Source organism: Pleurodeles waltl, chromosome 8 (assembly GCF_031143425.1).
Source record: "Pleurodeles waltl isolate 20211129_DDA chromosome 8, aPleWal1.hap1.20221129, whole genome shotgun sequence".
Lineage (NCBI taxonomy): Eukaryota > Metazoa > Chordata > Amphibia > Caudata > Salamandridae > Pleurodeles > Pleurodeles waltl.
This window is the reverse complement of record NC_090447.1, coordinates 522,820,148-522,834,539: the sequence shown is the minus strand read 5'-3', so window position 1 is coordinate 522,834,539 and position 14,392 is coordinate 522,820,148. Positions and strand designations below refer to the sequence as shown.

The 14,392-nt window shown below is 49.2% G+C and overlaps 1 protein-coding gene across 1 annotated transcript in view; it reads left to right on the top strand.

Annotated features, from left to right (window-relative positions):
- Nucleotides 1-1,109: 1,109 nt before the first annotated feature.
- Nucleotides 1,110-14,392, top strand: part of NHS (NHS actin remodeling regulator) — a 377,883-nt gene continuing 364,600 nt past the window's right edge. The window contains exon 1 of the mRNA XM_069204529.1: nucleotides 1,110-2,831. Within this exon, the coding sequence (XP_069060630.1) occupies nucleotides 2,528-2,831 (304 nt within the window). The 5' untranslated portion in view covers nucleotides 1,110-2,527. The remainder of the gene's footprint in view (nucleotides 2,832-14,392) is intronic.

Sequence of the window (14,392 nt, the reverse complement as noted above, 5' to 3'; positions counted from 1 at the left end):
ATTTAATCTGGAATATTAAGACTCTGTCATGTAGTGTTGAGGACTGAGAACCGTTTGATCCAACCGGGGTGATTGAGGCCTGGTCTGAAATCTGGATAAGTGATAGGCTCTCATGTAATATGTATAACTGAGATATTTGTTGTGCAACTTTTAAATCTGCCACACAGTTGTGTAATGAACGTGACTGTTTAATAATAGTTACTGGGGTAATCTGGACGATTGGGGGCCTGCTGTGCATCCGGGATGATGAAACCCATGTGTGGTGTGTGACAATAAGCAAGGTGGGCTGCATACATGATTGAGGCACGTTGGCTGGCTATGTTCATCTTGAAATGTGATTGACAAAAAAAATCTTGTTGCCCAATCTGGGAGATGGAAATATAGTATTAATATAGGTACTGTAAGTAAGCTCCGTGGTGCAACATCGGGAGCTAAATGTCTTATTTTGTAATCTGTCTGTTTATGATTAGGTGAGGCTGAGTTGAATAGACCATGTGGTGTAACCTGTGAGGTGAATATGTTGCCTAGAGTGGTTTATTGAGACCCAAAAGTGAAATCTATAATATTAATGTCTCTGGTATAACCTGAGAGTTTATGCTTGGTGTTATAAACTGGGTGATTGAGACTCGGAGCTGTAATCTGGATGATTGATTTGTAGTCTAATCTGAGTGATGCATTCTGGGTGGTTGCAGTCCTACGATGTTATCTGAATAATAGACACCCTGTAGTGTAAAATTGAGTATTAATGCCCTATGTGTAATCTTGGTCCTATACATACAGTCGTGTTTATTGAGACTGCGCGGTTTATTCTGGTCGATTCATACACTATGCATACAATTGCACGATGGTATATTATTACCATATTGGTGTCTGCAGAGTCCTTTGCGTTTACGTGCAATTCTCCCGCCCCCTCATAATTCCCTCTGGCGTTTTTTGTGTAACGGAACATCTTGCCACACAGGAGGCTGTTTAAAATGGGAATGAGAAGGTGAAAAGGGCTTTGGAAACTTGTAAAATTGTGCAAAGTGGCTTGAATTCAATGTGGCCGCTCAGTGCGCGCGCGCAGTTGGTGAGACTTTAGGCCCATGCGATCGGAGCCCGACGACAGTAGGGCAGACAGAAGAGCTGCAGCCCTCTTAGCCTGGCACCTGCAGAGCTCCAGCCCTGGTGCTGCTGCCACTGTCGGACTCTCTAGTCAGCCTCTCGGGAGCCCCTAGTGGTAGAGTCCGTGAACTGCGGCATTGCCCTAAAACGCATCCTCGTCCCCTTGCACTGTTCTCATGCTCTCCCTTCGGTCCATCCTGCCACTGAGTCCACTGGTCTGTTTTTCCCTCCATCACAGCGGCTGGGCACCTTCTCTCCTGCTGGGAGGCTGCAGCTGGGGGGCAGGTGGGCCCGAGTGGGCCAGGTCAGGCCTTGCATCCTTGGCCGGCTGTTGCTGAGGTGTACGCGCAGGGAGGAAGTTTTCTGAGGTGCAGACTGCTGCGGAGAACGAGGCTGCCCTGCTGCTGGGCAGAAAAAGAGTGTTGGGACTGCTGACCAGGAGGATGGCGCTGGAACAGATGATAGACAAAAAAGGTTCTGATGCTGGTGGAGCAAGAGGGGGTGTTTGTGAACAGTAGGATGGAGCTGAGGCCTTCGAAAAATAAGAGGGTGCAACTGAGCAGCAGGGTGGTGCTCATGTGATAGATAAAAACTGGATTCTGTGGCTGAGGACCCGGCAGGACTGAGTTCGGCGATGAACAGAAGGTCTGCGACGAGCAGGAAGAAGGTGCGTACGCCTAGAAAAAAGCAGACTGATCAAGAAATGGAGGCATCGTCTAAGAGGGAGAGGTCGCCGAGGCTACTGCTACCGTAAACCGCAGAGGGTCGTCGAGGCCGAGACGGAAAAATAGGAGGCATTTGTTGCTGAGGCCCTCGGCGGCACGGAGGCGGGTGGCTGTGTGCGCATTGGAGAGGCCGGGCCGCACCAGCGACGGGGAGCTGCTGAGGCTGCAGAGAGGAGGCTAGCGCGCAACAGAGGAGGGTGCTGCTGAGGCCCCTGTTGCTGAGGCTGCAGAGAGGAGACTGGCGCGCACCAGGGGAGGGGTACTGCTGAGGCCGCTGTTGCTGAGGCTTCAAAGAGGAGGCTGCTACCCACCGAGGAGTTTAGCTTGGCAGAGGCGGGGTGCTGAGGCTGTTGGCACCGAGGAGGCCGGTGCGCACCAGAGACGGTGTGCTGCTGAGGCTGGTGTTGCTGAGGCTGCAGAGAGGAGGCTGCTGTTGCTGAGGCGGAGGGTGCTGGAGTTGTGCTGAGGGGGCGGTGCCGGCTCTGCCCTCTTGTAAGCTGCTGCTGCCTGTGCAGAGCGGCGGCGCTGGCCGAGCATGGGGGTGAGCCCGGTGGGACGGAGGGGCACCGCGGGCCAGTACTGAGCAGCACCCCGGCCGGAGCGGCCCCGGCCCGTGACTGTGGCCTCTAGGCGCTGCGCCTCGGATGAGCCGCGCCGCGGAAGGCGCTCCTTGGGCGCAGTGAGCCGCCGCCGCAGGGATGCCGTTCGCCAAGCGGATCGTGGAGCCGCAATGGTTGTGTCGGTACGCCGGGCCGGTGGGGCCCCCGGAGGAGGCCGGCGGCGGGGAGGCGGCGGAGGTGCTGGAGCTCTGCGCCCTGAGTAACGTGGCGCTGTCCCGCGTCCTGCGGCAGCTCTCGGCGCTGGCCCGGCACGCAGCCTCCCTCTTCCAGGAGCTGGAGGCCGACATCCAGCAGGCGGGCCGCAGGGTCAGCGCGCTGCAGGGGAGGATCGGAGGAGTGCAGCGGGTGGTGAGCGCCCTGGACCCCAAGCAGGAGCCCGTGCGTGAGTACCGCAGGCGGGGGGAGACGCATTCACGTGCCGTGCGCGCGCGCTGCCCGTGAAACCCACTGTGCCCATCTGGGTACACACACCCGACACCTGTGCACACTGCCCAAGACACCCCTTCCATCGACACCCGGGTGTGCTCATGCCCTGAATACAATCCGTGTTTCCTTTCCTGCACACTCTGCATAGCATCATCTGTACGCAGACTGCGAAATACATCTCTAGCTATATATCCCCCACCCCCGAAAGAGTACATATGCTGCTCACAAAACCCGTGTATTTGCCCTGCGCAAATCTATTTGAAGCCACACAGTCTGCATTTACTGCTCAAAACATCGCCTGTAAAACGCTCTGCCCAAATAACGAGTGTGCACATGTTGTGTACACACTCTGTGCCTCTATGCCCTTCAGAGACTTTTGTAGCCTTCCTGGCACTCTAGCACTCGCCCATAGCATAATCTGTGCCTACGATAATCAGTGCACACAGCGCCCACCCCAGTGTTCACGCGTTCCTCGGGACATCCCGACGAGGACACTTCGACCAGATCAGGCCGTGCTCACTCACTCATTGCTAACGCGTGAATGTATGAACACACGGCCCCAGACAACCCGATGTGGGCTCACCGCAGACGTTTGTAATAACAGCGCCTGGGGCGTAGCTTCCATTGGTGCAGCAGGTGCAGTGGCACCAGTGCCCAGAGGCAGGTGGGGGCCTCTGAACCTCGATCAATTCTGTATTTCACATTTCAAACAGCGACGGGGCTGGGGGATTTCCTTTCCTGCACTAGCGCTAACGACACACTGGCTACGTACGTCATTGGACAGCGCTGTATTCACAACCCCTAAGAGGCAGAGATTTTTCCACGTCCAGACATCACATTGTTCTCCACATCCAACTCACACAAATCACTATGCACGGCCACGTTTACAAGCCCATAGTTAACCATTACCGCGGACAATGTCCATCACACGTATTTCTTTGCATATTGCGACTAACACTTGCCCCCTCCCCCTCCTCATGCCCCTGAAGTGCGTTGTGACCTTTTTACCTGTTGAGGGGGGTTTAAGTACAGGGATCGGTGGGTGTAAAATGCGTGTTTCCATTCAGATGTTCGCAATGTGTTGTTGTTGTAAATTGGTCGGTTCATCCTGAGGTCTGAGACCCAGACATGCATGCCTGTGCGGCGTCTGTGTGGTATTGAAGGTGCAAAGCTACACGCACGCACATGCGGAGGGTCACACATGTCTCGGTTTGGAATCCAGAGAGTGGGATTCCCTGGCTGACCCTTTCTTGTGAGCAAGGCCTGCAGGTGTCTGCGCGGCTCAGAGTCCCATGCGGGGGGAGGTGGAGGGTAGGCCATGCCGTTCAGAGGGGCGGAGTCAAGCAGGAATGTGAATGACATTCCGAGGGGGGCAGCGTGTCAATCGACAGGCCTGGTTCAGTGTGTACTGCCAACACGGGGTCGAAAGCCCCTTAACGGAATTAAAGTGGTTTCTGTTGTTTTATTCTCAGATTCACCAAATTAATCATGCTCTGGTGGGTGTGGAGTGACTGCGGCATTGTGTTAGTGCATCTGTTTACTCGTGCGTCTGTGTAAGTCTGCCCATGAGCGTGATTGTGTGCCTGAGTGTAGATATGCTTATGTTTTTTCCTCATCAGTGTGTCTTGTGTATTTGTGCATTCCGTGGCAGTGCGGTTCTGTGCATGTCTTTCTACACTAGGTGTGTTTCGATATGGTCGTGTATCGGTGAGGTTGCTTTTGGAGTCGTTTTGCGCCTACCTGCGGCTGTGCATGCGGTTCTACTTACGCGTGCCTTGGATTGGTTGTGTGTATGTGTGTCTGACAGCATGGTTGTGTCTCCACGCCAGGGCTGTGATGATGTCACTGTTTCCGGGCCCTGAATGGGGAGCTCCCTGCCTGGCCGCCGTTGCTGAGACGTTTTTGTCAGTGGAATTTGGGGGGGCGGGTGGCCATATTCCTCGGAGGGCTCGCTCCCCTGTCAGTTCCATGGCCTGTGGGCAGCGCAGGCACCTAGCCTTTGATCTGCAGCGCCGCCGCCCGCAGCCTTCCAAATCTTTCTCCGAGGTGTAACAGGAAGGCGCGTGAGCGCAGTGTGCGCACGTGACGGCGGCGGGAGGCTGGGCCTGCTCCCCGCCGGGCCGACAAACAACAACTGTGTGGCTGTGCCTGTGTGTGCGCGTGCGTGTGTGTAGCTCACACGCCCTTATATCCGATTACAGCGACTCCACACCTGCATGTAGAAGCATACACACTCTCAGTTCACAAAAACATATCAGTTACTACAGGTAGCCTAGAGGGGTGGTGCGCGTGCTGGAGACGCGTGCGCGCCCCCCGTGGGTAAACACAGCTCAGCTGGGTGGTCATACCACTGGCTATCTAGGGCGATCTCAAGCTGCATACGTGTGGCAGCCGTGACTCTATATATGTAATAGCTACTACTGAGTGTTTACGTGAAGGATCACCGCTCTGCACGCACCATGAAACGTTGCCATCATTCAGTATTTATTCATTAAGCAGAGAGTTTCCGGTGCTATCAGGGGGCTGCCTGGTGCAGAGGCTAGAGTGTAGAACCATTCAAACATGGAGAACGAAAAAATATTATTTGTTTTTTATTACTACCGCGGGTGGTGATGTTGCGTTCTTCAGTGATCAGATTTCCAGTGATAATTATTTAAGGATGATGTAGTGTGCACACTGTTTAAGTATACATATACAGCAGAAACGAGCTGAATCGATTCTAGGCGCTGGTGGGTTGTCATTGTATTACCTGCAGAAGCAAGAGTCCGAGGATGGGGCCTCCGGGCAATATGCAGATCTCTACAGCAAGCGCGCTTGCGCTGCGCTAGCTTTACTAATGCGTGACATGCTCACATTTCCAGTCACGAACGCGTGTCCGTGTCTTGTGTGGGTCAGAATCACTCCATGCTCTGAAGAGGGGTGTGTTCTTGGTCTGATTTTGAGCGCTTTTTAAGCACACACCAGACACTGAACTGCCTCTTGACCATTGCATGAAGGGGCGTACCTGCGTAACATCTGAACCCGTGCGCCACAAGATACAGGTAGAACTCAGCAGAAGGCGCGCGATAGTCTAACTAACTTATCAGTAAGTGCGGAGGAATCCGCGCAAACTGTTTACACGCGTATCTCGGGTGTGCGTTCTAAACCCACTGAGCTATATTCACGCATTCCATCAGTCTCTACACGTTTTGATTTTTACTGAGCAAGACAAGGCAGGTCAGCTGTTTCTGCAAAAAACAAACAAAAAAAAAACACGACCCCCACCCTGAAGACTTCCTAAATTTAATGGTTGCCACAGTTCTACGTTTCCACCCTGCACTATCGCCATGTGCACAGCCGGTCTCGCGGCTTCCTTCCGGCTCCCCTCAAGGACTTTAGTGACAGGGATTGAATAGAACAGGCCTCGATACACTGTTGTGTGCTCCCCTTACTGCACGGCGACTGCATCCCAGAACAATGTGTGCTGCAGGCCTCTCACAATGGCCTTACTTGTAGGCAGTGCAGGTCAAAAGTGCATTATGCCAACAAACTGTAACTACTCTGTACACAGAGGATACATTTCTTGAAACACTCTACCAAAGTTGTTCCCCACACAGCTACTGTAGCTATTGCCTCCACATATTTGTTTTATGGCAGCATTTCTTATCTTTTTTAATGAATTTGCTTATTTACACCACCACAGGCAAAGTAAGTGTGGACAATAAAATATGTTTTTTGGGGCCTGTGTTAAGAGCCTATGTCTTTTGTGAAGTGCACATTCCTGACGATGATTATCAGATGTTTATGATACCCCAACTGAATGGTACTCATTTTCATCGAACTTCCGGAGGGTGACATGCTGATTGAGCCTACCAGGTATCCAAACCTGTGACCATGGGTTCAAACACACATCACTGCAGTGGGTGCGTTAGCCGACTGGGCCACCGAGCCCATCATCATGGCTGGACTGTGACACACTTGTCACTAGAGGGAAATTTCATATTGTTATTCGAGTAAATCCTAACTCCCTTGAGGAATCACAAGTTACTGGCAGACTCCATGTTGCAGTCACTTTAGAGAAGAAACCCTTTTGGGTTGCACCTGCAAGGTGGACCTTCTAACGCGTTATGTCCATGCCAGGGCCTGGCTTCAAGACACTTGGTTGCCATTCAGTTCCTCTGTTTATAAGCTGAAATAATATGAAAATACAGCGTGGCGTAGGCTATCTCTGAGTACCCACTGACCATAAAGTTATTTACTGACATTGTTGTGGATGGGCAGGGGCATATTGACCCACTCTCGGGGGTGAAAGCTCCACGTTAAGGTGACAGGCAGAGGTACAGCTATCACTAGTGTAACAGGTGCAGTGGTACCGGTGCCCAGGGCTGTGTGGGGCCCACTGCACACCTCAGCAATGGCTAAATTTTACTACACTGGTGCACAGGAAGACCCATTTTAAAAGTTTGCAGTAGGGCCCAGCACCCTTTTTATGCCACTGGCTACAGCGCAGAAACATGCTTTCTTTTTTCTTTCTCCTCACATACTTTTCGACACTGCCAAGTCTGCCTGTCTTTATTGTACAGCTCCGCTGATGTAACTCATCGGAGTGGATAAAGCCATATGGGGCCGAGATCTGTGGGTTCCGAAGGCGCCTTGTTTGAATGCTTGTAAGTCTGACTCAGTCTCTTATCCTTCATAGGTAGGCACAATAAACATGATTAAGTTGCATAATACGAGCATCTCCTATCAGTGCCTAAAAAATCAATAGTTAAAATTTGTTAGATGTTTACAAATCAAGACTTAATGCCAGCTGCTCCGGGTGTTATCAATGTCTGGAGAGAGAGTTGCCTGCTTTTAATTTGTGCCCAACAAGTGTGCTCCTGTGCTGAAGCTAAAACACATTACGAGGGGAAGGGCAATTAACTGTAGTTAATGCCTTATAGTGCATGGCCGATAAGAACCAGCCTGCCCCCCTGATGTCACAAAACACAGATAGTTAGACAAGCCAAATGTCCCTACCAGCTCTGAATCCCTGCTTAATAAACTCACTGATTTAAAAATCCAGGCAAGCAGTAATTAGTGTGAATAGTCAAGCATTCTGATTGGATGGGCCAATCTCAACATTAAACACAAGAGCCTAATGTATATTATAGTGCTGGGAGACATAATCTTCCAGAGAAGAGTGACGCTGTCTAGCAGCAGTGAAGTAAGGCCTCTTTTGCATGATTTTTGCCAGTGACTTGTAAAGGAGCAGGCTTTACAAACTTGGAGAGTTTATTCGAAAGATGGAACCAGAAGAGAGCAGGTATTGGGACCTATTAGCGTTGGTAATGTGTTTCAGTCATGCTGTACAGCATTGTCAACATGCTGTGCAGCAAGGCAAAAAGCTAGAAAAAAGAAACCAGCGCGACGTAGCTATTTCATTTAGTAGGTGCACATGCTCATTTACACACGTGTAAATACAGAATGATTCAGGCGACATTTTTTAATTTATTGATCTAAAATGGATCAGTAAATTTAAAAAAAGAAAAAGAATTAGCAGGATCACAAACGTGCTTTTAATGTGTACAGGCAGGGAACAATTTGCTGCCTGGTCTTAAAAACATTAAGAAAGACCTGTAAGGTGCAGCAATGGGAAGGCCGGGAGGGAGCAGCAAACAGGATCGTGTTACCAATGGGTAGCAGAAGAGTGAGGGGGAAGCAGCCCTTGGGAGAGAAGCACAGAGCGAGAAAGCAGCGCATGAGGGTAGAAGCACACAAGGGTGAGTGTAACGCAGAGGAGGAGCAGGGAAGCAGCACACAGGAGAAAAAGCTGGGAGTGTGGCGGAGGGAGCGCAGAGAAGTACACGAGGGAGATAGCCGAAAGACACATGTACTCTCATGGAGTGCTTAACCAAAAAGAAAAAAATAGTACTCAAAAAGTAAACAGTGGAACGACAAGTAAAGAGGCTATGTTTCAGGAGATGGACACACTGAAGAAGAGGAAGGAAATCCCATGCAAGCAAATGAATAAAGAATACGCGAATGAGAGAAGCAATATAACCAACCAATGGTAAGCAACAGGTTGGCTCTAAGCCCCCCATAGTTCTTTTTCAACCAGACAGCTTTCACTGTCTGGTTGTCGGGACCCAAAAATGAATAAAAAATGCTCAAAATGATGGCATTGCTCGAACACTCACAACTATTGGTGCCTTCCTTTCCTCAGTTTGCTCCTCCTTTTGTCAACAGATCTATCATAAAAGAGAAGGGTGCCTTATCAACAGAAAAAGGGAGCGCTGAGGTACCCCAAGTGTGAATGCAGTTGTGTTCAGAAGTGGGCCCTGCCCTTCTTCGCCATCAGTGACCTGCAGACATCCAGGGGTTTCACTAGTCTGAATGCAGACCCCAGCTCAACAATCTGTGGTATCAGTGACTAGTTTGCATCCTTTGATTCAAATGTTTTATAGTTCATCCCACCCTGGGTTTTACTAGTATTAACCCAGGGCCTGCCTGCAAGTGTCCATTTTTTAATGTTTGAGTTAATTGTTTAAGTATATTATTGTGGGAAGCAAGCCATATGACCCAGAGTGAAGTCTGGTTGGTGGGTGTGTAAAATTGGTATGCTAGGCCTTGATTCTTTATTTTGTTGAGATCTATTGCGTGCACCAAAGTCAGATATAAGTATCGCCAAGTATCATGGATATCAGTGAACCTTGGGGGACTCCACAAAATAATACAATGAAAGTGGAGGTGAAAGGACCAGGTTTTTTGTTATTGTTTTGAGCCTGACCTGTCCCTCTGATTTCTACCACAAATCCAAGGTCTCCCTTTAGCATAATATGGATCACTCTACCGAAGGTAGCAGTGGGATGGTATAGTTAACGTGGTAGCTTACTCAGCCACTGCCTATGGCCAGGTGTTCCTTCCCCTCTAGAATCATGCTTTTGGTCCCGTGGGGTGTTCTGAAGTTGAACTGGTTGTTGTAAAGTAAATTGTGATGACCCCGACGTTGCTTGGTTTTTTACATAAAAAAAAAACACAAAAAAAACAAATATAACCCTCAACCTGTGCAACAACATGGCATTACGTTTTTTGATTGTTAGATGGTAAACAGGGCACTTTGGTGTTAAAAGCTGCACATTCATGGCATCTTCTACCGTCACATGGGAGGCATCAGGTGGCCAGCATCCGTGCATCACACTCAGAGGGCAAGCTGATGATGCTCTACCTTTTGGCGAAAGTGTCCTTGCGCATGTTAAGCCTTTGCATTTATAGGGGGTCATTCTGACCCTGGCGGTCGCGAATGACGGAAGCACCGCCAACAGGCTGGCGGTGCTTCCAAGCCCATTCTGACCGCGGCGGTAAAGCCGCAGTCAGAAAACCGGGGCCGGCGGTTTCCCGCCGTTTTTCCCCCGGCTGAGGGGGATTCTGACCCTCTTCCCGCCAGCCTGTTTCTGGCGGTTGTCACCGCCAGGAAGAGGCTGGCGGGAACGGGTGTCTTGGGGCCCACTGGCATGGGCAGTGCAGGGGCCCCCTAACAGGGCCCCATGAAGCTTTTCACTGTCTGCTTAGCAGACAGTGAAAAGCGCGACGGGTGCAACTGCACCCGTCGCACCGCCGCAACACACCGCCGGCTCCATTCGGAGCCGACTCCTGTGTTGCGGCCCTCATTCCCGCTGGGCCGGCGGGCGCTAACTTGCTTAGCGCCCGCCGGCCCAGCGGGAATGTCAGAATAGGGGAAGCGGTATTTTGGCCGCATGGCGGCCAAATGGCGCTTCCTGCCTGGCGGGCGGCAACCGGAGTCAGAATGACCGCCATAGTTTGTGGTGGTTCAGGCGCTAAGGACAGATTGTGGTGGTATTCATTCATCTCTGCTGGGTGCTGAGAACTCGGATGGCATTGGCTCCTTACTTGTGGGTGGGAGAGCAAAGGCTGGAGTACCCTCTGCCGTCTCCTTGGCTGTGTCTGGTAGGGTGACAGCCCCTGCTTTTTATTAAGGGGATGGGAGAGCAGTGCGGCTTCCGCTGCTCAGTCTGTGAGGTGGGGGGTGGTGGTTCCACCCCTGACTAACATTGGGCGCATGGACATACCAGGTGAGGTGTGCCGCGTTTCCATGTAGCTTCTAATGGCCTCAACCAACGACCTCCCATTGGCTTTCTGGCTCCAAGTGTCTGAACTCACTATAGGCATTAGCTAAAAACAACTACAGGCAGCAAACTGACATCTACAGGTATGTCACTTGCCCATACCTTCTCACTTGTAGGTTTGCCATCGGATCTAACGCAAACAAGGAAAAGTTGCTGATATGCCTTCTGGGTTGGCTTACAGAAGACGACCATGGTTGGAGTAGACTCTCATACCTCTGTTCCCCCGTGTCAATGCACCTATAGCGCTACTGAATGTTACGCTCCTATACTACACTACACTGAAAAAGATCACTTCTGGTGTGGACAAGTTTGGAACTTTGGATATATGTAGCCAAGATAAGTGGGTGGGAAGCAGACTCCTGTTTTCCAGAAACCTTACTCGCGTATCCTCGGCACAGGTACCTTTATTCCCAATAGGATGTAGGGTGCATGAAAACGGAAAACTGGCCCTGACCTACCAAGCCAAAGGCCCCAGGGTGTAGCAACAGGGCAACAAGAAAAGAGAAACCAAAAACCAAGAACTACAAGAGAGATAATGAAAAGAAAACACAAAAAACTTAAGGGGCAAAACCACCGGAGCCAATTCAGGAAGCCCCAACGATGAAAGAGCAAAAAGCAGATGGGATACATTATATTTCACATACATTTCCATACATTGTCGGTCACGGAACAACGATCTTTTGTGGTTTTTGGACACATGCCTAAAAGCTTGAAACCAAACAATTTCTTGACGAAATTCACTTTTTGTGTGTCTGTGGTGCAGAGAACGGCTTACAATTCTGAATGGCTACTTACAACTCTGCTGCTTAGGGGAAGAGAGGATGCTTACAACACAGACTGGCTTCTTGCCATGCTAAAATGCCTACCTAAAATGTTGCGGGGATATTTACAAAGATGATTGCTGTTCAGAATGTGAATGGTTACTTAAAAGCAGGGTCACTGGAATTAGGCGATTGTGCGGCACAACAATTTTCGCGTAATTACAGATTTGTCGCACTCGCCACATAATCCATTATCTCCAGCATAATCTAGATTTTAGCAAACAAAAATATTGTTTCTATTCAAACGGTTCAAAGTTACTAAAAATGCAGCAATAAGTGTTGTCGCGTGATAAAAGGTATTTTGCAAAGCTGGACTGGTCACCTTTTTCTTGCTTATTGCTATATTTGGGCAAAATTGCACTTATGAGGTGCAACCAGTTCCCAGACAGCGTTGCTGAGTTTAAAAATGATTAAATAATGGGGTAATACTAGTACAAATTGTGCTGCATTATGCCGCGTAATTTGCCTTTTCTTGTTGCATAATATACTCAACCCTGCCGCTTAATTTGGCCCTCTCCTCCTGCATAGTTCCAGTGGCCCTACTTAAAAGGTGGAATGCTTTCCAACAACATAAAATAGCTACTTTTAGGGCAGGTTGTATTCATACGGCCCTGATTGACCACTTACGATCTGAATGGCCATTTTTAAGAGTAATTGGCTACTTCTAGCCACCAAATGGCTATTTACAATGCCATTAGGCTACTGGCTGCTTATTTCGACTACATATACTATCTAATGGCTACCTAAAGTGCTAAAGATCTACTTTCAACACCGAATGGCTACCTACAGCTCTAGGTTACTTGCAAACTAAGGTCCAGATTTATGCGGGCCTAGTGCCATACTAACGCCATATTAGTGTCATTTTTTTACGCTAATGTGGCGTCAGAGTGCTAAAAACACTGCACCATATTTACAAAGTGGGGCAGTGCTTGCATTGTGCCAATTTGTAACCCTTGCACCACATTATGCCTGTGCTAGGCATAATGTATGCAAGGAGGGCATTCCAGGGCTGGGGAGGGGGCAAAAATGGTGCAAAGAAATCTATGAGATTTCTTTGCATCATTTTCATCTGCATTTTTAAATGTCTGCTAACAGCAGGCGTTAAAAAGAGGCTCCCATTGTGTTCAGTGGGCTTCTGGGTGCTTTGCAGGATTAGCGTCATAATTTCTTATGCTAATCCTGCAAAGCACTGGACTAGCATCAAAAACTATGAAGCTAGTCCCCTTGATTCCCGCCATGGTCCGCTAAGGGGGGGGGGGCAAGAAATGTGGCGCCACTTTTCATAAATCTGCCCCTAAGTATTCACTTCCATTCTAAATGGCTAGTTACAGCCAACGAATGGCTATTCACAATACTAAATATCTTCACACGAAATCAAATTGTCATTTACAATGCTCAATCATTTCTTTCGCTGAATGGCCTCTTCAAACATAAATGGCTACTTATAATGATAAATGGCTATTTAGAATTCTGAATGCTTGCTTACAGTACTGAATAGCCGCTTGCACCACCAAATGACTTCTTTCAATGGTAGTTGACAATACTCATCACTGAATGGCTACACCATTATTTAACTGTGACTTGTATGCAAGAAGTGCTGCTTAAAATGGCGGTGCAATGCTTACATTCCACAAAGTAGTTACAATAAGGAGTGGCTACTTACAACACTTCTTATGGCTTCCTCGTATATGCCACTAATACTCTTAAATTGGTAAAATATCTCAGTGAGTTCAGCTCAGGCTGAGATTGTGTGCAGCCACAGGGTTAAATCGTTGTTGGGCCAACTCAACTGGGCCGTTCATCATTTTCGAGTAGAAAAAGCGAGTGCTTGTGCAGTGTGCTTGATCTGAACATCTGTTTTTACAGCACTTTGAAGCTGAAAGCCTTTGTTCGTAAGCGCTACAAAAATGCCACGCCATAATTATTTCTCCGACACTGAATCATGTATTGTGATCACCCAGCTGCGGGCAGGCCCACCCTGCACGAATGTCGTTTAAACTCGGAGAGTTGTCATACTGTATCTTATTTTATGTGTTGAAGTCTCTCTGCGGCTAGCCCTCCCCTTCCCCTCCTGCTGCTCCTTGACATGATTTTACATGTGTATTTTGAGCTGGTCCAGGAGATTAACCCCGGGAAGTGTGAGAAATGAGGCAGGGGAATTCTGGAGTGTGCTAACTTCAAAAAGAAAATGTCTCCTGGGATGAGGTCACGTGCGAGGGTCAATAGCGTCGACATCAAAGGCGGGAAAGGAAGGGCCGCGTTATGATTGGCTTTGGTGAGGGATGAGGGCCGGTGGCAAAGGGAGCAGGGCAGCAGTTTTGTGTTTTAAACAAATATGTTGTCAAATTAGGGTTTGTGACAAGTCTTTGAAGTGAGAAGGGTCTACTTCCGAAAAAAACTCAATGAAGTGATAAGAAAAGAGAAAATAGTCATTGTAAAGTGCTAAGGATAAATAGCATGTCTGATAAATACGTATATACCGAGCGGTACCTGCAGGTGGGGGCCACTGGCAGTTATTTTGGGGACCAGCACTTACTTCTCCATTTTAGATGTTTAGCGAGTGCAAAAGAGGGAAAAGCACACAGATCGGA